Source organism: Amphibalanus amphitrite, unplaced genomic scaffold (assembly GCF_019059575.1).
Source record: "Amphibalanus amphitrite isolate SeventyFive unplaced genomic scaffold, NRLGWU_Aamphi_draft 000969F_arrow, whole genome shotgun sequence".
Classification (NCBI taxonomy): domain Eukaryota; kingdom Metazoa; phylum Arthropoda; class Thecostraca; order Balanomorpha; family Balanidae; genus Amphibalanus; species Amphibalanus amphitrite.
Genome location: NW_024882463.1, coordinates 237,477 through 260,962, shown reverse-complemented (window position 1 = coordinate 260,962; position 23,486 = coordinate 237,477). Strand labels below are relative to the sequence as shown.

At 47.8% G+C, this 23,486-nt stretch overlaps 1 protein-coding gene across 6 annotated transcripts; it reads left to right on the top strand.

Moving 5' to 3' along the window:
- The first annotated feature begins 2,120 nt into the window (after positions 1 to 2,120).
- On the top strand, positions 2,121 to 21,735 carry LOC122368709 (oxidoreductase NAD-binding domain-containing protein 1-like). 6 transcript variants are annotated; one of them, XM_043342916.1, is made up of 8 exons: positions 9,733 to 9,937; positions 10,066 to 10,177; positions 18,464 to 18,631; positions 19,002 to 19,143; positions 19,450 to 19,692; positions 19,879 to 19,972; positions 20,477 to 20,653; positions 21,637 to 21,735. In XM_043342916.1, exons 2-7 carry the CDS (start codon positions 10,122 to 10,124, stop codon positions 20,641 to 20,643), a joined length of 870 nt encoding a protein of 289 aa, XP_043198851.1. In that variant the 5' UTR covers positions 9,733 to 9,937; positions 10,066 to 10,121; the 3' UTR covers positions 20,644 to 20,653; positions 21,637 to 21,735. The 6 variants fall into 6 exon arrangements, with proteins under 6 accessions (XP_043198849.1, XP_043198850.1, XP_043198847.1 ...); XM_043342914.1 differs by lacking the exons at positions 9,733 to 9,937; positions 21,637 to 21,735 and adding an exon at positions 2,121 to 2,194 and having other exon boundaries at positions 20,477 to 21,061; XM_043342915.1 differs by lacking the exons at positions 9,733 to 9,937; positions 21,637 to 21,735 and adding an exon at positions 2,176 to 2,199 and having other exon boundaries at positions 20,477 to 21,061.
- Positions 21,736 to 23,486: the final 1,751 nt, after the last annotated feature.

The following is a 23,486-nucleotide window of genomic DNA, read 5'->3' as shown; positions in this document are numbered from 1 at the left end:
AGGTCGGTCACGCGGGTCACGCAACCTCTCGGTCACGCAACGCAAAATATGAAAACTGTTATTTTGGCGCCGGGAACCATCTAAAGCTGTCTCAAGCGCAGGAATTCGCGATTTTATACAATATTTGCAAGCCCCAGCATTCACTTTTCCATTCTTAAAGTTAGGCGACTTCATTGATGACGTCACTAAGGTCACAGGAGATTTCACCAAAAAGTCCCGATCAAATTGAGCTAGCGAGTCGGGAAGCCACCAAAGGACCTACCGAATCGAAGAAGCGATACGACCTCCTTGAGCCAGCCTCGTGGCCTGAGTGGCTCTGCCCTGACATGACCTGAGGTAAACACCTTAAATTGACCTCAACAAAAACAAAGCGTATAGACGCGCTTGAGCATGCAAAACTCGATGGTGCAATTATCTTGGCTCTGTAACCACTTATGATGAAGTTGTTTACCAAAAACCGATCCCGCGACTTGGAGCACTTATACTGACCTCAGAGTTTATCGGTGGACTTGAGACATTCAACTCGGGTACCAGTTGCTGCATCTCATACGACGCACGCGCTCAGTTTTATCCGCAAGGCGCTAGCTCAATTAGGGGCAAAAAGACGGAGAGGGGTCGTAATCGCCCCCCCTCGGCCGGGGTATATGCAGAAAACCCAAAATTCCGTGGAGGGTTAGGCACTGAAGTGATATATTATGATGCGAGAAGGTATAGGTCAAAACAAGTATGCACACGAGCGGATGTGAATAAAACTGTGTTCGAGGTATGCCTTTTTATTATATACATTCGATTTGCTTTAGTTATTGGTAAGAACAGATACAACCAAGAAGAGCGCCCCTGAAGAAAAAATGGCGCACCGGACGGGTGCGCTTTTAAGGTCTAAGGTCAGTCGGGGACCTCAAGTTCGGATCAAGCGCTGCATGTTAGGGTTAAAAAAATGGGGGCAAAAAGCATCCCGATTTTGGCAGCATCGTCATGCTTTGTCACGACACTCATCCACTCCCTCGGCCGAGATATTAGCTCCTTTTTGTATGAGTTCTGGCATAATCCCGCACATTATGCTGCATGTTGTTTTCCATGAAAAAAGCATGTTCAGCTACGTTCTACGCAGTACGCACTAACCTAACCACCATCTCATCATCCACCACTAGCCACCATCCCGTTCTGTGCTCCCTTCCACCCCACACGAATCAGCCGAGATACTAGTCAGTCGGGCTAGCGCCATCCTCCCCTCGCTTCCTGACTGCACAGCGCTAAAACCCAGAGCCGAGACTTCCCGAGCGCGACCTCTGACCCCACGCGGTCCGAAGGGTCGGCCGATGCCTAAGGGCGCGCCGCGCGCCGGACACCCGGATAGCCTCTGCCGAGTCTCCCTTCCATACACCGTTTACTACGCGCTCGATTCATTCATGATTTTGTGTTTCCGCGTCCCTCTCGCTAGGTGGCACCATGGATGTCATAGGCGATCCCAGGAAGATTGCGGCCAGAATACCCCAAACGGCAGAAAATGAGGTTTTTGGTGAATATCTCGGAAAGTATTTGGCATACAACGATGCAATTTCACACTTCACAGTCTCGTGGTAAATGTGCATACACATAATTCGGGTTGATACTTATGCATTTAAACATTATATAGGACCAGATATTTCCGAAAAAGTACAACCAACAAGACTTTTACTGGAGAACCGTACATACGTACGTATGTACGTACACTGCACGCTGCTCCCACCAACCGCCTACCATACCATCCCCTCCAGAAGTCTCTCATATCAAGCGCCAGGGGATTCGAATGCAGACCCTCATCCCGAGGCTCCAGGTTTTTAGAGTTGTTTCTTTTTGTTATCTAAGTTGAGATAAGTTGAATTGCCTTTTTTAGGACTTTGGGAAATAAAAACATTACAAGGATGCTAGCATTATTGATTTAGCATACACAGAGTCAAATAAGAAGTCTCAGAAGTGGCGCGTAAGAGACAAAATAAACCTGCATCTCTGTATTCAGTAGCAGTCGAATTTTACGCTTTCGTACCAAGTTGCCAGGCAGCCAAGTGGTATTATTTCAAAATGCTAGGTAACACGGGCGCAATCATTTCGACTTGAAATAAAAGAACAGATATCTCTCATCTCCAGCTGGCGGCAAAGGCGCTACGCTTTCATGGCTATTGGCTGAGGCTAGATTGTTAGAATGGGCACTTAGGTAAGGTAGGTAAGGTTTGAATGCTGATTTTTGAAAAGTACCTATAAGTTGAGTTCACATTCCAACAATAGATGCGTTTACATAGGGTTTGTTGCAAGCTTATATCTCTTGGTTGGTTTGGAGCTTGGTTTGGAGTTTGGACTTTGGAGTTCTCTGTAAAGTACAGTTTAGGGTACAGGGTACAGGAAGCACTGCTCGTGCAAGAAAAAGAGCGCGGCTTTTGATGTGTTGTTTCATATCGTGTGGTTTGTTTCGGAGGGGGTGTCTCGGAAGCGGAGGTTTGAAAAATTGAAAGTATAAGTGGGTGTCACTTAATAACACTTAACAGAAGAATTCGAATGTGGATTCACCTCATCGAGGTCTGCTTCCCTGCTCGGCAATCTGCATGCTGCTCTCACCTGGATGAGGGAGTACTTACTGCCAGTTGCATGCTTTTGTCTTTGTCCGTCCTTGTCTGCTTCTAACCCATACCGCATCTAACCCACCCAACCTGCCCTTGCAGTGTTGTCCTCGTCTTGCATTGTGCGTGCTTTGCATGTTGGTGTGACACAGAAGATTGAACCAGCTCCTGGCCTCGCATGGTATGTGATCCCAAGTCTTGCTAAGGGACACAGAAATGCCAATCCCAAGATCCCCAACTCTCAAGCACAAATCCTGCTCGCAGTCCAAGATGGACTCACTGAGATCTTTCTCTGCCTCAGATACAGATCAACCAAATGTTGACTACCAAGACATTGTTTCATCTCAAGCAGCTAAGCCTGCAGGGATTGTTGCCAGTTCACTCAAATCTCTGCCTCTTGACATTGGGACAAGATTGTCTCCGACCATCCCCAGACCTCCAGGCATCACTAGTTCGACCTGCAATGGAGGGCCTGGGAATCACGTGTGTAATCTGGAAGTGAAGTCCAATCAACAAGGGGTACAGTGTGACATATGCTGTAACTGGTATCATGCCCTCTGCCAAGATATACCCAGAAGTGCATACAACGCTCTAAAGAAACATGAAGTGATTGCATTCATTTGCAGCACATGCAAAAAGCTACCAAACCTGGACAAATTCCAGCCAAGAGCCTCCACAAGGGATGTTGCCATCCAACTGTCCCCAATCTCACTCCACGGTGATTCAAATCACTCAGGGCAGAACAAACATTCAACCTCTGCTGATGTTGCAGCTCAAGTTAACACAGAGTCGTTGACCCCCCAAAGCCTGCCTGAGATAAGCAATGCTCTCCCCGCGCTCATCAAGAAGATTGACAAGCTTGAAAAAGCTATCACAGATCAGCAGGCTACCTCCTCAGTGACCCATAGCCAATCCAGCCAGGCCGGGGACTCCCAACCAACCATCTCCAGCAACAGCAAACACCCCTCCTATGCTGAAGCGCTGATTCGGCCCAATCCCTCAGGTCCTACCCAGGCCAGAGGGACAGACCAGGCTGGAAACCAAAACAACTACAGGACTGTGGTCAGGGAGGAGCTTCTGGAACTTGATGAGAGAAAGAAGAGACGAGCTTCCCTGGTGATCCGAGGACTAGGAGCATCATCTTCTGCTGAGGCTATAGACAAATTTGCTGAAGTCACCCATCTACTGATTGGGGAAAGAGTGGCCCTTTCGGAAGCATGTAGGATCAAACCAGGTGTTGATCTGTTTCGTGGCAATGTCCACAACTCCCAGCACAGGAAGCTGGTCCTCGAACAGGCCAAAAACCTTAAGAACTCTGAGCAATTCTCAAAGGTGTATGTCAAACGGGACCTGACATACATGCAACGTATGGAGCTCCAAGAGAGGTTCCTCAAGCATGGCAGGAAGACCACGGTGGATCCCCCGACGAATTCCTCCCTGCAAACTGAAGTGAGATCAACGACACGGCCCCCAGTTGGAACTGAGGCCCGCACTCGAACCAGGGTGTGGGAACGTCGAGATCGAGAGCCCGCCTCCGAGCCTGGTGTGCCTCTTGAACCCGGCTCCCTGACTCAACGGCCCCTACCCGCTGCCCCTCCCGGAACACCAAAGCCCGACGACCCGAAGGATAATGATGGTCAACCAGTAACCACCAACAGTGCACCCGTCAGCTCCCCCAACCGCGAAGCAGTCTTGCCTGTTGCTTCCAATGGTGATGACGTTGGCGACCACCACAACGAAGCTGAAACTTTAAACCCCTTCCCTACCCAAGGCGGGTCGGGAAACTAACACGTCAAGACAAAACTCCACGCACATTCGCTCTCCATATTGCTCATTGCAACGTCAACGGCATCTGCAACAAAATTCCAGTGCTGCAGGACACGTTACATCTGAAAGGTTTTACAGACATCTTTCTGGTCTCAGAAACACATCTCCAAGAACATATTCACGACGCAGCAGTACAGATTCCGGGATACACGCTTGTAAGGAACGATAGTGGTAGAGCAGGAATTCACGGGGTTGCCGCATACATAGCCGATCATCTGCAGTTCGACAAGGTGGATGTATCCTTCAGTAATGTATTATCATTTCATCTACCAGTTCTCGGCATCTACATCTTCGTCGTATACAGGCCACCTTCGCATTCCGTCGCGGAAAATGAGGCTCTTGTCTCGTTCCTTTTAGAGACCTGCATTGGCAAGGAGACAATAATTCTGGGCGACTTCAACTTGCCTTCTCTCGATTGGACTTCGCCAGACAACATCCTCAGAGCAGCAACACCGCCGGATACAAGATTCTTGGACCTATTTGATCACTTGGGGCTGAACCAATGGATCACAGAACCGACTTTCCCACGATCAGGCAACATCCTCGACCTCATACTCACATCGGAGGACGACAGAATTGGGGACGTTACGGTCAATGCCCCTCCTCCGGGATGCGATCACTGCAGCATCCACTGCAGCTATGTTTTTGACAAAGACATCCAGGTGCCTCCAGAGAACTCGCACCGTCTACTGTGGCACCACGGGAAATATCACATGATCAACCGTCACATGGCATCAATCGACTGGGACCTTGAGCTTCAGTATTTATCTGCGCATGACGCCTTCGAGCGTCTCCAGGACATATTGGAAGTGCTAATATCCCAATTCATCCCAAGATCTACACATAACACGCCCAACAACAAGGTTCCTTGGAAGAGAAACCCACCGACTTCTCTGAAACGCCTAAGGTCCTCCACATGGTCAGCCTACAAGCAGGCGAGAACGTCCTTCGGCAGGAACTCCCCTGAGGCAAAGACACTGCTAGCATCGTTTCTACAGTGTAACAAACGGTTACGAAGTTTCGCAACAAACTCGCAAATCGACTACGAGCGATCACTGTTAAAGAAGATGAGGGACAGCCCGAAGCTCCTTCACTCGTACCTACGTAAGAAGAAACAGTTCCGCTCTTCTGTAGGACCTTTAACTCTGCCATCGGGCTCCGTCACTGACCATCCCAAAGCCATGGCCGATGCCTTCGCGGAGGCTTTTGCCAGCGTCTATGGCGAAGCCCCACAGCTCACTCCCTTTCCTCACCAGAGCTGCCAGGCATCGCTGAATAACGTTACATTTACCCGCGAAGATGTTGAGGGCATCCTTGCTCACCTCGATGCTAACTCTTCGATGGGCCCCGACGGTATCCATCCACGTCTGTTGAAGGAATGTGCCTCGGTTTTATCGCAACCACTGTTTCATATCTACAAACTGTCGCTAGAAGAGGGAACACTGCCTCGCCGTTGGAAGAATTCCCACGTAGTACCGATCTTCAAGAAAGGCTCGCGATCAGACCCTCTAAACTACCGGCCAGTTAGTCTTCTATCTGTTCCATCGAAATGCCTGGAACGCATTATTGTGCGTGAACTGAACGAGTTCCTCGCCGAGAACAACCTTCTTGTCGACCATCAATTCGGTTTCAGGTCGGGCCGCTCTACTGAAGACCAGCTTCTACTGACGTACGACTTCGTCTCGCGCAACTGGGACAACGGATGCCTCGTCGATCTTATTCTTTTCGACTTCTCCAAGGCCTTCGACACGGTGTGCCACTCAGTCCTCCTCGAGAAACTCCGATGCATTGGTCTCGGCGGACAACTCCTTGCCTGGCTCCAGGACTTCCTATCTCATCGAAGGATGCAAGTAGTGGTCAAAAGCACTCTGAGCTCATCGAAGGAAGTACGGAGCGGAGTACCCCAAGGATCGATTCTAGGTCCGATCCTTTTTTTGATCTACGTCAACCACATAGCCATCGGTTTGCACAGCCGCTACAAAATCTTCGCAGACGACCTGAAGATATACATGTGTGGGAACAAGTCCGAGCTCGACGCCAAAAGTCTTCAGTTGGACATTGATCGTCTCCAAGCCACAGCATCATCGTGGGGCCTTTCGCTGAACTCGAAGAAGTGCGTCCTCATGAGGTTCCAACGGAAATTCCATAAATCACCAAGACCGAGTTACTATCTGAATAACTCTGCCCTTCCCTGGACCGAATCGCACTCCGACCTTGGCGTGATCATCGATGACAGTCTAAGGTTCCATGAGCAGGCTAGAGCTGCCGCCAGGAAGGCTGGAGGAGTGGCACACAGCTTTTTGAAAGCAACCTTGTGTAGGGATGCAGACTTCATGCTGCACATCCTCCGCACCCACATCCGTCCAGTTCTGGAATACGCCTCTGTTGTATGGAACACAGGATATATCGATGACCTCAGAAGACTCGAGGCGGTCCAACGACTATGGACTCGTCACATCAAAGGCCTGCAAAACATGGAGTACGGTGACCGCCTGAGACAGTTAAACCTCTTCTCTGTGAAGGGCAGACTGATCCGATCCGACCTCATCAAATGCTGGAAAATCTTCCACAGCCCCGGTCCCATCAAGCCGTCAGATCTCTGGGAATTGTCCTCCGAACGCCGCACCCGAGGTCATCAACTCAAAATCACAGTCCGGCGCTGCCAACTGGACACGAGATCACGTTTCTTCTCGGAACGCGTCGTGAACGAGTGGAGCGCCTTGCCCGACTCGACGGTCACCTCCACTTCCCTCGCCGAGTTCAAGTCATCACTCCTGAAGGTTCTTGGTGATCGTTTGTTCGACTACATCGCCTGAGCTCTCCTGCAAGGTTCTACTGATCATCGCCGCGCACTCCAGATTCCGCGAAGGAGCGAATCAAACAGTACCGTGACAGCCGGTACTGAACTGATACCGCACAGCTAATCACATCTAGAATTTTTCCTCCCCCAACTCCAAGCAGACGCACTACCCCAATCCCCTGCGGTCCATCTCTCAGCGCCCAGCGTAACCAGGGGAATTGGCGCGTCTCTTTCCTACACGGTTTCCTGCCTCTCCTCATGCACTGGTGAGTCAAGGAAACCCAACAGGTGAGTTGAACAGGTGAGTTGAATCTCCGTCCGTGATGTTGCAAAAGATTCCAATGGTGCTAAACAATTTACAAAATGATCCCCTGTAAATATTTGAAGACCACTGCATCAACATTATCGCCAAATAAACGAGCTGGAGCCTCGTTGATACTGCCAATATCAAGGCCGTATAAGACGCCAATATTTATAAATCATGCCTACCTTTTTCATTTGAAATAATTTATAAAATCAAGTGTCATCTTTGGAACATTTATTTTAAACATATAGCAGTATTATTTTTACTAAGGTTCATTGTAAAACATCTTATGTGCATTACATGTAAAACAAAATCTGATCCTAAGAACTTAAATTTTTAGAATTATTTAATTCATATTGAACTAGACATGCATGCACACAAGAACCCGGTTTACATAGCATATTTGACGAGGCTCTAGCTTGTTAATTTGGCGATAATTTCGTTGCAGTGGTCTTCAAATATTTAGAGGGGATCATTTTGTAAATTGTTAAGCACCATTGGCATCTTTTGCAACATCACGGACGGAGATATAAGCTTGCAACAAACCCTATGTAAACGCGTCTAAGGTGGCCTGGCCTGGAGGAATGGAAAACAATTTTATTTATATCTGTTTTTGTGATCATTGGAGGATCATTATTAATGTAAAAATCAAGTAATTCTTTGTAATTTGATATCATGACCTCTTCTCCTTTCCAAAAATATGCTGAGCCAAAATTATATTTTTTTTAGCCCTAAAACAATATAATTTTGGCTCAGCATAGCTTTGGAAAGGAGGAAAGGTCATGATAACAAAGAAGATAGGCACTAGATTTTTAAATTATATTTATAGGTTGTATTAGAGCTGACTTGATAAAAGTACATTTTTAACATGGGGTTCTGAACTGGAGTAGCAGTTTTGTTGTTTGTGCCGAGACTAGCACAATTCACAAATCAGGAGCTTTTATGGCCCAATGATCAACCTAGGGAAAAAATGCTCCATTTCTTGAATCTTGATCCAATATCAGTGCATTACACAGGAATTTTGTGCATTAAAGGAAAAGGGCCACCTTTAACATGGGGATTGAAACTGAGATAGCCATCTTGTAGCCCGTGTCCGAAAACCTATCTGTCTACCTCCTTACGGCCGATTTCGGCCTCCATTCGTAGTTATCAGCAATTTTAAAAGAAAATACGCCAGGAATGCGTCCTTATTCCAGGAATGCGTTCTTATCCGACAATACAGCCACCCGCGGCGAGGCTTTGGTTTTTTACCAATCAGCTCCAACCAGCTCAGCTTTAACCAATCAGCTTATCTGGCACAATCCGACGAGTCTGTCTTCTGAACGCTGATTGGCTTGAGTGTGACGTCATCGCTATGCCATCATACAGTAGGTGCCGTAGAGAGTATCAACATAGTACCAATATGTTAAATAGTTTTAAATACTTTTTAGCGAATTGTGCACTTCTGGCACCAGTTTTAAAAAGAAAATGAAAAATAATAATGTCAAAATGAAAAACAACGATATCTTCATATTTCACGAAGGTGGCCCTTTTCCTTTAAAGCATGCCAAGAATGCAGCCACTGGCCCACCCCACCTATCCCCTGTTGTAGAGGGCAATGTAAGCCAATCAGCATGCAGTTGGCGTTTAACTATGCAACATGATTGGTCAATGCATAATAAGCTCCTGCTGCAACCACTGTTTAGCCTCTACCAATGATGGCATATAGTTCTTCCTTTAGGTTAATAATTTGAAAATTCCTTTTGTTAATATAATTATTTTCTTTCCAGATCATTGTAAGCATAAAAATAATAAGATTGTAGCAAAAACTAACATAAAAGGTGGTATATTTCTTTTAAAATGTGGTTGTGCTTTCTGCAGCCATGATACTCGGTTCTTCATTTCTTTTAAGTATGCTTGATAACAATATGTAATCAATATTACAATATTTCAATATTAATACCTTTATACATTTTTTTTCCTATCAGCTTAACTTGATCTGCTAGTGCACACTACCCATTTCCCACAATACCATAGTAGATAGGAAAGAGGCATAGGGAGCGGATGCTCATAGGATGCTGCCTCTTCTCAGTGTCATATGACGGTCATATCTGTTCTTGAATGCGTTGATGCTTGGACTCAGTACCACATGTTCAGGCAGTTGGTTCCACTGGTCCACAACTCTTGAGGAGAAAAATTGATTGCGTCTGTGCAGCCGATGTCTTGGCTTTTGCAGTCTGAGAGCATGTCCGCGTGTCCTTTCCCTGTTTGTACTGGTCTCTAGTTTCAAAAACTCTTCTCCAGCATTCACCTTGTCATGTCCATGGACCAGCTTGTAGACTTCAATCATGTCCCCTCTAACCCTTCGATCTGCCAGTGATGTCAGTTTCAGTTGGTCTAAACGATCTTGGTAAGGGAGATTGGCGAGTTCAGGTACGAGTTTTGTCGCTCTCCTTTGGATCCTCAATATGCTATGATAACAATAGTTAAGCTTATTCATAATTCAATGTTTGTTTTCAATTACCAATATTCTATGCTTACTAATATGTCTATTCTTGCAGGACACTGAATGTAATTGCCAACAAGATTACTTTGCTAATAATTGCCAAGGTCCAATATGTATCACTCTGCTCTAAGAAGGATTACCTCAGTTTTAAGGTACAGCATTTTAAGGTATGTCACATTTTTTATTTTTGTCCTTATTCATGTAGAACATTGTAGAACATGATTTCCAGCACAGGCTGGACTTTGGTTCAATCTTTAAGTGTCATAAATTCTCATAAAAGAGATGTATTGAATAGAGTTGGAGCCCATGCTAAGCTGATCTTGTGCAGGCCCCCACAGTCCCTACTGTCTGATCGCGCATTTGCGGGTATCTGGAGAATTTGGACGCCAGAGTTTAGGGTGCACATGAAGACCGGACGTGGTTCCTTCTATTGCCTCGATTTCAACTGGCTGTGACTGCTTCTATCCTGGTGAGATGACCTGGGGGTGTGGACTCGGGCTTGGGCTCTCATTGCCAGGAATCCAATGCTACACACACTGAGCTACGGGGACCTGGGTATACATACTTTTGCACACTTACAGTAGCCATGAACGCCCTGAACCTCCCCCTACTTGTTCACTTGTGTATTATTTGAGCTGCTTTTTGGCCACACAGGGATAGGTATGCAGAATTGCAAAGTGCAAATGTTCCCCTTTCCCTGGATCGTCGCTATTCCATGACTCGTGGTTCCAAGGGTTCTACTGCGCCTAATAGTGACAACCATGTGATTGGCGAGTAAAGGAGATAATTGACGGAAAAGGCAAATGCTGATAAAGAATTAATATAACGATTCATGCATTTCAAAATGTTCAGTATCTTTGCCTTGTCCCGGTTTGCTTACATAACCTGAGGCGGTCTGACAGATGAATGTGGTCCATCCTGTCATCTACAGCGAGATCTATTCAACTGCTGCTTCTCTGTTTTGCCGCTAGGTAGCGACTCAGGCGTCGATGTTTGCCACATGTAGTACGAGTATGAATCAGTGTGTGCTTTTTAAAATTGGTATGTGTAGTATTTTACCATATACAGAGCCAGAGGGGGGGGGGGGGGGGGGCTGTGAGCCAAAGACCTGCCAACACCTGGTCCTCCATAGACCACAGCACTTACACTGTTGCCCTTGAGAGGCGAGGCGAATGCTTTCAGCCCATCTCCTCTCCCGGCTCACCCGAAGCTAAATGAAACGATGCATGGGGTGTGCTATCCGACTGTCCACCACTGGCTGATCAGCCCGTAAGGCAAGCATACAGTGTGCTCAGCATTCCTGGAAGACGGAACTCGAACCGCCTCTCGACACTGCGAGTTTGTCTAAACATCTGAAAGGATGCTGTCCGTGTATCTGAAGGGGGAAGGGGGATCGAGGCAAGGGTCTGTAGGGCATTTTAACCCGCGCCAGGGGGGGGCTATTTTTGCCCCTTCCAGACTTTTCGATATATCTCCAGAACCGCTGCGCCGATCGTCACCAAACTTTCAGTACCCTCCCGGGCATCAATTTTACACATTGTGACCAAAACTTTTCCAAAGGCTATGAAAGGTTGGCCACAAATAACGTCAGAGTGACGTCATGTTCTGCCGTTTTCGACAAAAAAGAAAAGTTTTCGCGGGAAGAGGTGTGAGGCCTATAGTTTTGAAAATACAGAAAAACGTTGATGATATAAAAGGTGTAGAATTACCAGGGCTACTAAACTGCTATCTCGAACTTGTGAAATTTTCGAATTTTGACTCCAAAGAAAAGGAGAATATAACAGCCAAAAAAACCAAAAAGTTTTTCAAGTTTCGAAAAACCGAAATATATGTGATAGCCCCTAATGACTTCTATTCACATACCGTAAAGTGGGGCTATTTGAGACAGCGGGGCTATTTGAGACAGTAAGGTAGTGGTTTAGTAAAATCGCTGTAACATGAAAACCGTTCGATATTTTTTCGTCATTTTTGCTTAGGCTGATGTGGCATTGAACAGTGAATGACCTGAATAACCTTTTTGAAAAATTTCGAAAAGTTTTGAAAGAAATTTGGTGGAAAATACGAAATACAGAAAAACGCACAATTTAAGTTGCTCGAAAAGGACCCCTACCTGCCGCTTAACATAGTTGAAATTTTAACAGCTTCGGCACTGCATCTATCGTTACTACCGTTTTACTTATAGGCTAAGCATATTTTTCATGAAAATATTATACATTGCTAACGTTACTGCCGATTGCGTAACCCATTGTCTCAGAATCCCGATGATGCCCACCTGGTCAAACCTCAACCGATATGCCAAATAGCTGATGATAATGGTGATGCGATTGCACCCGAGAACTCTTACCACCATCTAATTGAAGTGCATCGAACGTTCGACATGAGCAACACCGATGAATCGGTCGTGGTCATAAACGTGCAGTGGGTTCATGCCTCATGGTAGGTACTTTTAGCAGCAAGCAATATTTACATGTTCGTAGTGTAACATAATGACCCTTTAGCTGGTGACCGAACTAGTTATTCTGATGAATATGTGCTTAAAAAATGTTTCATCAGTCACTGACTTAGTCGACAATCAACACATGTCTACCTTGGCTGACCAAAAAACACCATTGAAGATTACTTAACACATGAACGTACTGTTAGGTGGGCCTATGCATGTAGGCTTGATGTGGTAGGGTAACCGGCCAATTGATACAGCATGCAGCGATCGAGGAAAATCGTCATAAAATCAAAACCGCTTAACATTTTCTGTTATTTCTTCGCATGAAGATGTGCAATGGAACAAGGAATCATACAGACCATTCACTTAAATGTTTTGGGAAACCTTTTAGCTCGTTTGACTCATTACGGTGTGCTTCATTAGGTAGCGAGCCTGTCTCAAATAGCCCCACCGACTTTCAGTATGTCTGTTTTCACGCCACCAGGGCTATATACAAAAACTTTCTTTCAAAATTTTACTGTTGTTGACTTTAAAATAGTCCTTCATAATCATTCTGAAAATTTGAAAGTTTAGGGTCACATCATATTATGATAGCCTTAGCATATAGTGATGCAATTTTATAACCTACCGAAATGAAGCATCCTACGAAAAAGGAAAAGATTGAATATAAAGGAAATATAACTGTCTTTGCAAAAAACAATTTTTGCCAGAATGATCAAAATTTAATTTCCAATCGCATGGCATTAAAAAAAAATTATCTCTAGCGTGACCGATTTTCTTCAATTTCTTCGTAACTAAAACTGTCTCAAATAGCCCCACCCTGTGGGGCTATTTGAGACAGGCTTTAACTAAAAAGATATCCTTAATCATTATTACTAGCTGAACCAAAATGCACCTATATGAAAGAGCTTACGGAGAAGTACATTTTTGCAATTTACATGCTATAAGAAATATGTTACAGGGAGTATGCGATTTCAGTTAGTTTGCAACGACCCTAGGGTGGTTGTAACCTCCCTGAACGATCAGTTTGTTTGCAACGACCCTAGGGACGTTACAAAATAACTGCTCGTTCCGGGACGTTGTAACGAAACTAGGGTCGTTGCAACCTCCCTAGTTAGTATGCAACGAACCTAGGGTTGTTACAAAATAACTAGGGAGTTTAAGAAATCATCGAGTCTCGTTTCACAGGGGTTACATGGGGGGTGGGGGTGGTTGCCACTCCCCCAGGTAGTCTTTCTGCTCTGCACTCAACATTTTTAGAGCTAAAAGCCTGATTTTTGGTATAGCTGCTCCTCTATCTTTTTCTTGATGTTCACTAAAAAATTCAAGTTTTTGTGGTTTTCGGTTTCGGAGATATGACCTTGTTTTTCAGGTCATGTCATGACCCAAATGGCCAATTCTCAACATCTTGCGTTACTATGGGCCTTGTGAGCTTTTGACACTTTGATTTCTGCCTTTTTTGCCAGTCTTACCTCCCACCTATCATGGAGCATGTTGTTCGACGGTGTACAGATGTCAAGGTCAGGGTCAAGGTCAACCTAGGTCATCTACATAAGATAATTGCGTTTTAGGCAAGTTGAATTTACTTTTCGTGAAGTTTTTTGACTGCATTCTTGGTGAAAGCTTCTCAGATGATGATTTCATGTAATATGGACATTGGACACATAAACAACCGGCACACACATCAGTATACACACAGACACACACAGACATACAAACACATATCATTGACCTTGACCTAACTCGACCTGAAATGACCTCAGCAGCAAAAATCTGGTCGGGTAGTGTGACAAAGAGGTTCTAGCTAGCTGGGCACCAGAAAACGGCATCGTCATCGCTATATGATAAGCAGCGCACTTGATATCCAACGGTGACCCAAAACAGCAACATTTTTTAGTTTGACCTGCCTGGAAGGTCAATGACTGAACTGAGAAGGTAAAACTGGGTATCATTGGATTCGTTTCTTCCCAAAGAATCTTTTTGGTCTTTACCGCGAAGCTCTATCTCCAACAGGAACGAAATGGCGCGGGGGGGGGGGTGGCAACCCCCCCCCATGTGCGTTCTAGGATGGGAAAATGGCATGTGCGGGCGAGGGTTAACTCTCGCCCTTATTGGTGTTTTGCTAGCTGCAAACGCACATGGCGGGGCTAGATTATTGGTTGACTTTCCAGGTCAGGTCAGTGACTCAGAAGTCGGGAAATCGGGACCTGTTAAAACTTTGGAGAGTTAGCTTGTTACGAGGTTTTTCGGTGCGCTGATCACGAATTTCATGTTAGCTTTGATCACCGATGATGTCTTGATGTTTTTGGGTCAGGTCGGGTCAGGTCAGGTCAGGTCAACCAGTAGGCGTCTTGCTAGCTGTCCATAGGAGGTGTCAACCACCACTGACAGCCTCGTGACATTGTACGGAGGCGCCAAAATTACTTCTTAACCCTCGCCGGACCTATCGGTTTTCTACATACGCGCCGGCCGAGGGGGGGGGGGGGCGGGTACGACCCCCCCCCCTCGCCGTTTCGCCCCTGGTGGAGCTAGCGCGTCGCGGAAAAAACGAGCGTGTGCGCCGTTACGAGACGCAGAGATTGGTACCCGATTTTAAGGTCCTAGGTCAACCGGTGACCTCTGAGGTCAGGTCAAGTGCCCCAAGGTACGGTTCAGTTTTTGGTGAATAACTTCGCAAAAAACGGCCGCAGAGCGCCGATTTTGGCAGCATCGTGTTCGTCTCGCTCAGGCGCGTCGAATGATATACTTTTTGTCCGGGTCAGGTCAACTTGGGGTGTTGACCTCAGGTCAAGGTCAGGTCAGCACCTCCAGGTCACGAAGTTGGTCGAAAGAGGTCATGTCGCATATCATTCGATTCGGCAGGTCTTCCTGAGTCCATTGGTGGCTTTCCCGACTCGCTAGCTCAATTTGATCAAGAGTTATTGACGAAAAACTAATATGACCTTGATGACGTCATAAATGACGTCACGCATGGTCAACATTGCAAAAGTGACGCATCTAACCTTGCAAGGAGTGCATAAAATCACGGTTCTGTGTGCTTGAGATAGTTGGAGATCGTTCCCGGCGCCAGAATAGCAGTTTTCATTTTTCCCCATTGACTTATAATGGTGAGGTCACGAAAATGACCTGACCTCATATGATCTTTAGGAAAAATCCGAGATATACAAGTTGTGGGACTCATAATGGATACTAGATCCTGCAAGTTTCATTTCCCTGTGACATCTCCTCTGGCAGTGAGGGCGTTGCGAAGTTGCGACATCTGAAGACCGTGCAGAGGTTCACTTATGACGTCATAGGTCAGTGACCTGACCTGACCCAAAAATGCGGTTGGTGTCAAAAGATGCGGCTTGGATCAAAGGTCAGGTATGCCAAGTTTCAGCTCTCTATCACCAGCGTGTTCGGAGCTATCGCGAAAAAACCCTATGGGGGGGGGCGGCACCCGCCCCCCCCCCTCGGCCGGCGAGGGTTAAATGTTCAAATGGGTGCTAAATTCGAAATCAGCTCCAAAAACTAGCCAAAAGAATATATGAACCCAGAAGAAGTGAACTAAGGTCATCATAGGTCAATGACCTTGATCTGACCTTCACGTGACCTTGACACCCACTATAATGCATGGGACCATCATCATTTCACATGTTTGAACGTTAGCAATCACAAAAGACTGGAAACGAGCGGATAATAACCGTTTTTACGAAGGGCTTCTTGGCAAATGCCCATCTAATTTGAACAAATCTGCACCAAATGTGCACCTAATCTGCACAAAATGTGTACTAGATGGCCGTCGTGAAATACTCCTGAGCTGAATGTTCGAATTTTGTTCTCCTTTTCTTTTTAGATGAACTAGATTGAACAAGATTTTCAATGGACAAGATTGCTGACGGCCCTCATGTGAAACGAGACTCGATGAATTCTTAAACTCCCTAGTTATTTTGTAACAACCCTAGGTTCGTTGCATACTAACTAGGGAGGTTGCAACGACCCTAGTTTCGTTACAACGTCCCGGAACGAGCAGTTATTTTGTAACGTCCCTAGGGTCGTTGCAAACAAACTGATCGTTCAGGGAGGTTACAACCACCCTAGGGTCGTTGCAAACTAACTGAAATCGCATACTCCCTGTAACAAATATAAACCGTCTTAAAGGGAGAGGCCAAAAACTGTAAAATCCGTTTCAAATAGCCCCACTTTACGGTACCCAATTTTAGATCGATACCTCTTTTTTGGCCAAGTCATGGCCAAGTTATAGCGAAAAAAAAAAATCAAAATTGATGTCAAATTTTCAAACTCAATTTTTAGCAATTCTAGACGACGTAACGAAAAACGAAGACCACTATTAGACTCGCCGTGACGAGCTGCATCGAATGAATACCCATTTTATCCAAAAATATCAACTTTGAAATTTGACCTTTTTTGACCTGACATTGACTTGACCTCTACCAGGAAGTGACCTAAACCGCTCCTGATGGCCTTATAACCAACACCATTGAGTTGGAAATGAAAAATTGGACATAAATCATGCATCGCACAGCCCTAGTAAAATTGGGTTCATGTGCTGACCCAGGCTTTAAAGGGACCCTCCCACCTTAACATTAGATTTGAGTTGAGATAGCCAAATTGGTGGCCATGGCCTGAAAATACCGGTTTGGGCACTCACAACATCGAAAAATGCTTTCATTCGGAGGTATCGAATTTCAAACTTGCAGTTTTCGGATTCTAAGGGGCTAATGCATTGGTATGTCCCCTTAAAATTTGTGACGTCAGCGGAGATCTAACGATTTTAAATCTTTTACTAAAACGTTTGGTAGCACGCGGTGGTATATGCTGCTTTGCGCGCAACAAATGCCGCACTTTCAAATAAAGTCGCTAGGAACAGCGGAGATCCCAAAAAGTAAACAAAAGTAAAAGTCTAATATCTTGAAAACCGGTGAATATTTTTCGATGAAATTTGGTAGATATTCGTTTTTGCTCTTTCTGAACCGAGCGACATCACTTTCATGCCAATTCATTAACTTTTTTGAAGGTGGGAGGGTCCCTTTAACCTATGACACCTAGTGTTATCAGTGGCTTCTAATAGCAACATATGCACTAGGCAACTGACGCCCTATCGCTGATTTTCGATAAAATACGTTTTACTCAATGTTACAGCGCATTCCCTAGAAGACCCGTGAACGGCAAAACATTTTATCTTTGACCTGACCTTTGACGTCATCGGTGACCCCGAGGTCAATGAAATTTGATCTCTTTCGACAAATTTGACAGGGATTTCGAACGCCGTTTGAATTTTGTGAATCCGTCCAGTAGTTTTGGAGATACGGGGGGGGGGGGGGGGCAAAAAATAGCCCCCCCCCCACCAGGTCGCGCGATAAACAGGTCCCACTGGGGCGCGAGTGAATGATGTACAGTAATGTATATAGGACTCTTACTTCTACCACTATTCTTGTTCCTACTCTAACCCCCACTACGAAAAAATACACATGTAAAGATATCGGCTTTAATTAATGTGCCTCGTCTTAATAATCGATATACATCGTCTCTCCGAAAAGGGGGCCGGCCAAAAGTTCGTCATATGCTTGTAAGTCAGCTAAGAATTGAAGACCACTTGACTATAGAGCGACCATGACAAGTGCTTTGCTCGCTTCGGGTGCCCAAAGCTCATGTTATCTCTTTCTTTACTTGCCATTACATGAAAAACTTTCAGGGTTGCACAACAGGGTGGCATTGGAAAACAGCGAGCTAGCCTTAAGCGGGCCGCCAGCGGTAAAAGTACAGGAGCTGCGATGTCGCCGATTATGATAAGCATCCCTGTGCCAGTACCGTGTGAATTTCGGGTAGATCTAACGGTAGGCCGTCAGTACTGACGCTAAAGGACCCTGACTGGACGGAGTCGGACCCGCTGTGCTTACCCTGTGCCGTGAGTGGTATGGTAGCCGATAGGCCGTGTGCTCCCTATGTGTAAGGCCGCGCTGTGTGATGTCTGACCCGAGTACTGGCTGTGACGGTGTGTACTGCCATTCAGGAGGATGTCGTCCTCGCGGAAAGAGCACCTGGACGTGACGGCCGGCCAGTTCCGGCACGACCTGGTCAGCGGCGCGGAGGTCGTCGACAAGAGGCTCATTTCGCCGACTGTCTACGGCCTGACGCTCAAGGTTGAAGACCCGAATTTCGGATTTCATGCCGGCCAGTGGCAAGTGGCTTTGTTGCTGGGCGTCAATATGACATGCTCGCTTATCAAACAAAGTTTGGTGTGCACTAAGGCGATGAGTAAGACTCGTGCAGGCAATCTAATGCAGATGTTAAGTACTGACAGCGAAATTAAAAAGTGCGTGTTCCATCAAATGTTCATTTGAAAACATTATTAGTGCATTTACGAATTCACATAAAGCAACTATGGTTACATATGCAATATGCATACTATTTAAAACACTCGAAATGAGAAAAGATGCATTGCATCATGTATGTAATCAAACCGGTAGGTAATACTGCATTAGTTCGTGTCAGACCAGCATCAAATGGCAACACCAAACAGCTGCTAATGCTAATGTCGTGTTGTGCAGGGTGGATTTCTGCATCCCCGGCACGAATCTGGTGGGCGGCTACAGCATGTGTTCGGCCCCTGACCAGCTGCGAACGGAGGGGACCCTGGAGCTGGCCGTTAAACGCTCCTCGTGGCCGCCGGCCGTCTGGATCCACCAACAGGTCAGTATATGAGCCGGGCAATGTACCGGCACATCAGTCTAGGTCGTGAGTTTCCCATCATGCGAGCGCTAAGGCTACCACGAACACCTTATCCATTAGTTCGCTTTTCTTTGTTGCGTATTATGTTTTACTAAATCGTGGAAATTGTCCATCGTAATTTCTTATAGATCACCTTCGAATAATAATCCCAAATCAGCTATATATTCTGTAATGATGCGTCTGTCTCGGCGCTCAGAATCGGCACCATATTAACATTTACTTTTTTCGTCCCTCATTGACGACCTGTACCGTGTTGGCTGTTCGCAGTGCCGGGTGGGCAGTCGGGTGACCCTGAAGGCCGGCGGTGACTTCTTCTTCCACCCGGCGCCCCAGGATCCGGCCCGGCCGCTGCTGCTGGTGGCCGGGGGCGTCGGTATAAACCCGCTGGTGTCGATCCTGCGCCACTGCCGCCACCTGCGCGCCGAGTCTCGCCGCACCGGCGCCGGATACGTGCCGCGGCCGGTGGAGCTGCTCTACAGCGCGCGCAGCCGCCACGAGCTCATCTTCCGGGTAGGTGGTGGGTGGGAGGGCGCAGAAACTGACACAGGTGCGCGAGCTTGCCGCATTATTGTGGCAAAACGAGAACATATTTTTGACCAGCGCCGCTACAGATGTTTTATGTGTAACTGAGATAAGGAATGCAACAATGTACGAATATAATCAGTTTTTTTACACCAAATGACTGCTTTTTGACAGGACACCATAGCGAAGATGGCCGACGAGGGTTTGGTAACGGCCAACCTATTCGTCACGGGAAATGACGTGCCTGCTAATGATACCTCCTGCCATAGTGAGTACTCACTCTCAAGGACAGTTTCTTGATAATTCTCATAAACAACGCTGTAGCTATGTACTCGTATTTTACCAATTAAAGGCGCGGATTTTCGACGCAAGGCGCACATGACCTGATGATCTCGTGACTACTTGATACCAGGGCCTTTGACCTCGTTACCCCATAAACTCGTGACCTCTGGCCCATGTCATTGCCGAGGGCAACTTATCAGTACCTATGAGCCGCTCTTATTATTTGACATAAATCTTGGGGTGCTCTTAGGCCTTGAGGTACCTACTCTACCCTCTTGACATCTGACCTCGTAGTCTGCCAAATCGTGACCTGAAAGTCGTGGCATATGACCTCGGGACTTGTAGCGCCGTGACCTGTAACCTTCGACGCGTGACCTCATGATCTCTGACCTCGTGATATCTCACCTCCCTCGTTATTACTTGACCTTCTAGTCTGAACTCTATAACCCCGTCCCTCTGACCGCCCCCCCCCGTCCGTCCGTCTGGGCAGACCGGCGCGTGTCCAGCTGGGACGTGGAGTCGGCTGTGGCCCGGCTGGGTGGCGCCCCGCTCTGTTACCTGTGCGGGCCCAGCGCCATGGTGGAGGCCGTCGAGGGGTGTCTGCTCGGCCGGCTCCGGTTGAACGCTGCCGACGTCCGGTTCGAGCGCTGGTGGTGAGCCCCGCACGTTCAGTCCGCCGGGGCGCCCACCCCGCATGGTCAGTCCGCCGGGGTGCCCACCCCGCACGGTCAGTCCGCCGGGGAGCCCATCCCGCGCGGTCAGTCCGCCGGGGTGCCCACCCCGCACGGTCAGGCCGCCGGGGTGCCCACCCCGCACGGTCAGTCCGCGCCCGGGGAGCCCACTCTGCGACACTCGGTGGCCGGGGGGGGGGGGGATGGTGATGTGGGGCGCTGCTCCACTGTGCAATGCAACGAGTCAAGTGATGTGAGACTTCTTTGAATGATAGAATGTAGATTGTTAAATGTGTATTGAAGGCACGGCATAGCTGTTGTTTGTATGAGTTTTTTTTTAGATTGACGGTATAGCTTATGTATCATTCACAACGATTTAATAAAAGGAAAGCAAACAGAAGTTATCACCTAATTTTCTTCTTTCGGGGTTAGTTCATCATTTTTAAAAAAGTCCTTGTGTTTCCTGATAACGACTTGTGGAGTTAGCACCATTCACTGTATGATTGTGACGGAACAACCGAATATGACATCGCAGTTCCACCACAAGACCGCTAAATTACGTCCACCTCCAAATGGAGCTTCTGTTCCTAAATGCGCTCGTGGAAAGTCAAAACACGTCCCGCCCAGACCATGAGTATGCTATCTGGGCACATCTAACCGGTCGGGCGCTGCTCGGGGCCGAAGGAGGCAGTTCATCCCCCGCGTCACTGTTGGGGAGATCGGAGCCCGATAGAGGCCCCCTGTAGGCTCACTGGGGCCCGGGCCGAGATCACGACACCTGAAACGTGTGAGGGCTTATGGGAGAACTCTAACGAGAACAGGCTGAATATGGGAAAGTGGTAAACATATGGAGGTGTAGGCGGAAGGTGCATGTGTTGTTTAGAGAACAGATATTTTGAGTTTGGCTTCTCCGCAATACTTGGTTCCCAAAACCGTTGCGTCTTTCCCCACCGAATAATCACTTTGACTTTATTTACAGAGCACTCGTGCGCTGCCATTGTCGGCGCCTTTGATTTCGGTGGCCCGGCAATGTTGTATATTCCCGAGAGTGCCAGCGGAGCACGTTTGGTCGGGGGTGCGGCGTCACCATAGCGATTGGTGCTGCTATCACTGCGCGGCCGGTAAATAAATGGAGCGGCGCTGTTTTCGGCCCGCTCCGCCCCTTTTGTTATGACTCTGTGGGGACAGACTGGCGGCGGCTGGCGCTCCATCAGTGATAGATGCGCGCCGTTGTTTCTGTTAATCGGATAATCTGGGCGCAACATTAATCACGGCGACAATAACAAGGTGTCGCAGGCGGCGGGCGACGTCGGCGGCGGCACGACGGCCCGTCCGGCCGCCCGCCGGTCCCCGGTGGGTGGAGCGCGCCGGCCGCCGCTGCCGCGCCCGCTGCCGCGCCCGCTGCCGCTGCCGCTTCCGACCGGCGCCGCCAGCCAAACAGAGTCGGCCGGCCCGCTCCAAACACTGTCGGTGGCCCCAAACATCGCCCCGGGCCGCCGCCGGGCGGCGCCTTCACACGGCAGAAAAATCGGCCGAAACTGCCGACCGGATGGAGAGAGGGTCCTGTTCGGCGGTCCGCTCCACAACAGCCTCGCAAAATAATCCGCCGTATACCTGTAAAATACTCAGAAAAGCACATGCAATTAGCCTCTGTTTGTGTTATCTCCTGAGTGCTGCGCGACGGGCTCTCAGCATTGAAAGGCTTCTGATCTTGGTATCAGTAAGTTTCCGTCGTTTTTTCACTGGCCAGCGGCACTTCAAACCCGGCGCCGCGGCCGCCGTCGGTAAACTGTGGGTTGTCGTTTAAACTCGCGGCGGCGATACTCGGCCGCCATATGCGATGTGCGGTCATTCGGCGGCAGCGAGGGTGTGGGCGCTCTCGGGCGCTGACTCAGGTGCATCTGATGGTGGCGGTGGGTCCATCACCTCCCTGTCATCCGCGCTCCGACGTCCTCTGTGACCTGTCCCACGCGTATTTCTGCTAATTCCTCTGCCGGATCGGCGGAGTATTTTCCGATGTGGCGCCGGTGCCTGGCTCGGCGCTGGAAGGAAACTCTGCCCGTGGGAGACGAGCGGGTGACAGGTACGACCCGGGACACACCCACTGGCCAGCCGGGCTGGCGCCGGCACCGCGGCCTCGGTCCGCAGCCGTGTTTGCCTCTGCCGACTACTGTTTGTGCATAGTTCCCGCAATGGGTCCACGATTCAGAAAAGGCAGCTCGCGTAATCTCTTCTTGGTGGGCTGGCTGACGAGACGAGGAAACTGAACGGCTGCCCGGGAGCAGCCGATCTCAGGCTGCAGGAGTTTCCGGCATGGCGTTTTAAGAAGTGCAAAGGTCATCTTAGTCATCATCAGTGATGAAATTGTATGTCGATCGGAGTAGTCATCGATTGTGCTGCGTTTTTGTTGTGTTCTTTGTGCAGTGTCCAGACGGACGCGGGACGAGTTCGGCCGTCTTATCCCGCCGACGACACCTGGTTTCTCACACCTACAGTCACACATGAGTTATTCTTCCTCCAACTATCTCCACTTCCTGCGACAGCTCGGTGTATATCCATAAACTTTTTATTAATGGGTTGATATAACGGGTGTCAAGTCCAAAATGAGACAAAATTGAAATCGCTCTATTTTCAACCTCCCTTTAGATATTCACCTGAAATTTGGACAGAATGTCCATACGTGTATTGCACGAGCATGATGTTAAAATATTTTGGCTACGTATTGAGGTCAGTTGTCATGGAGCCTTTGAGCAAGCAAGCCGCAAGAGACATTGTCGCGAGAGTAGTTGACAAAACTCGAACTTGACTAAGGCTCAGGTTTTCCGCCAC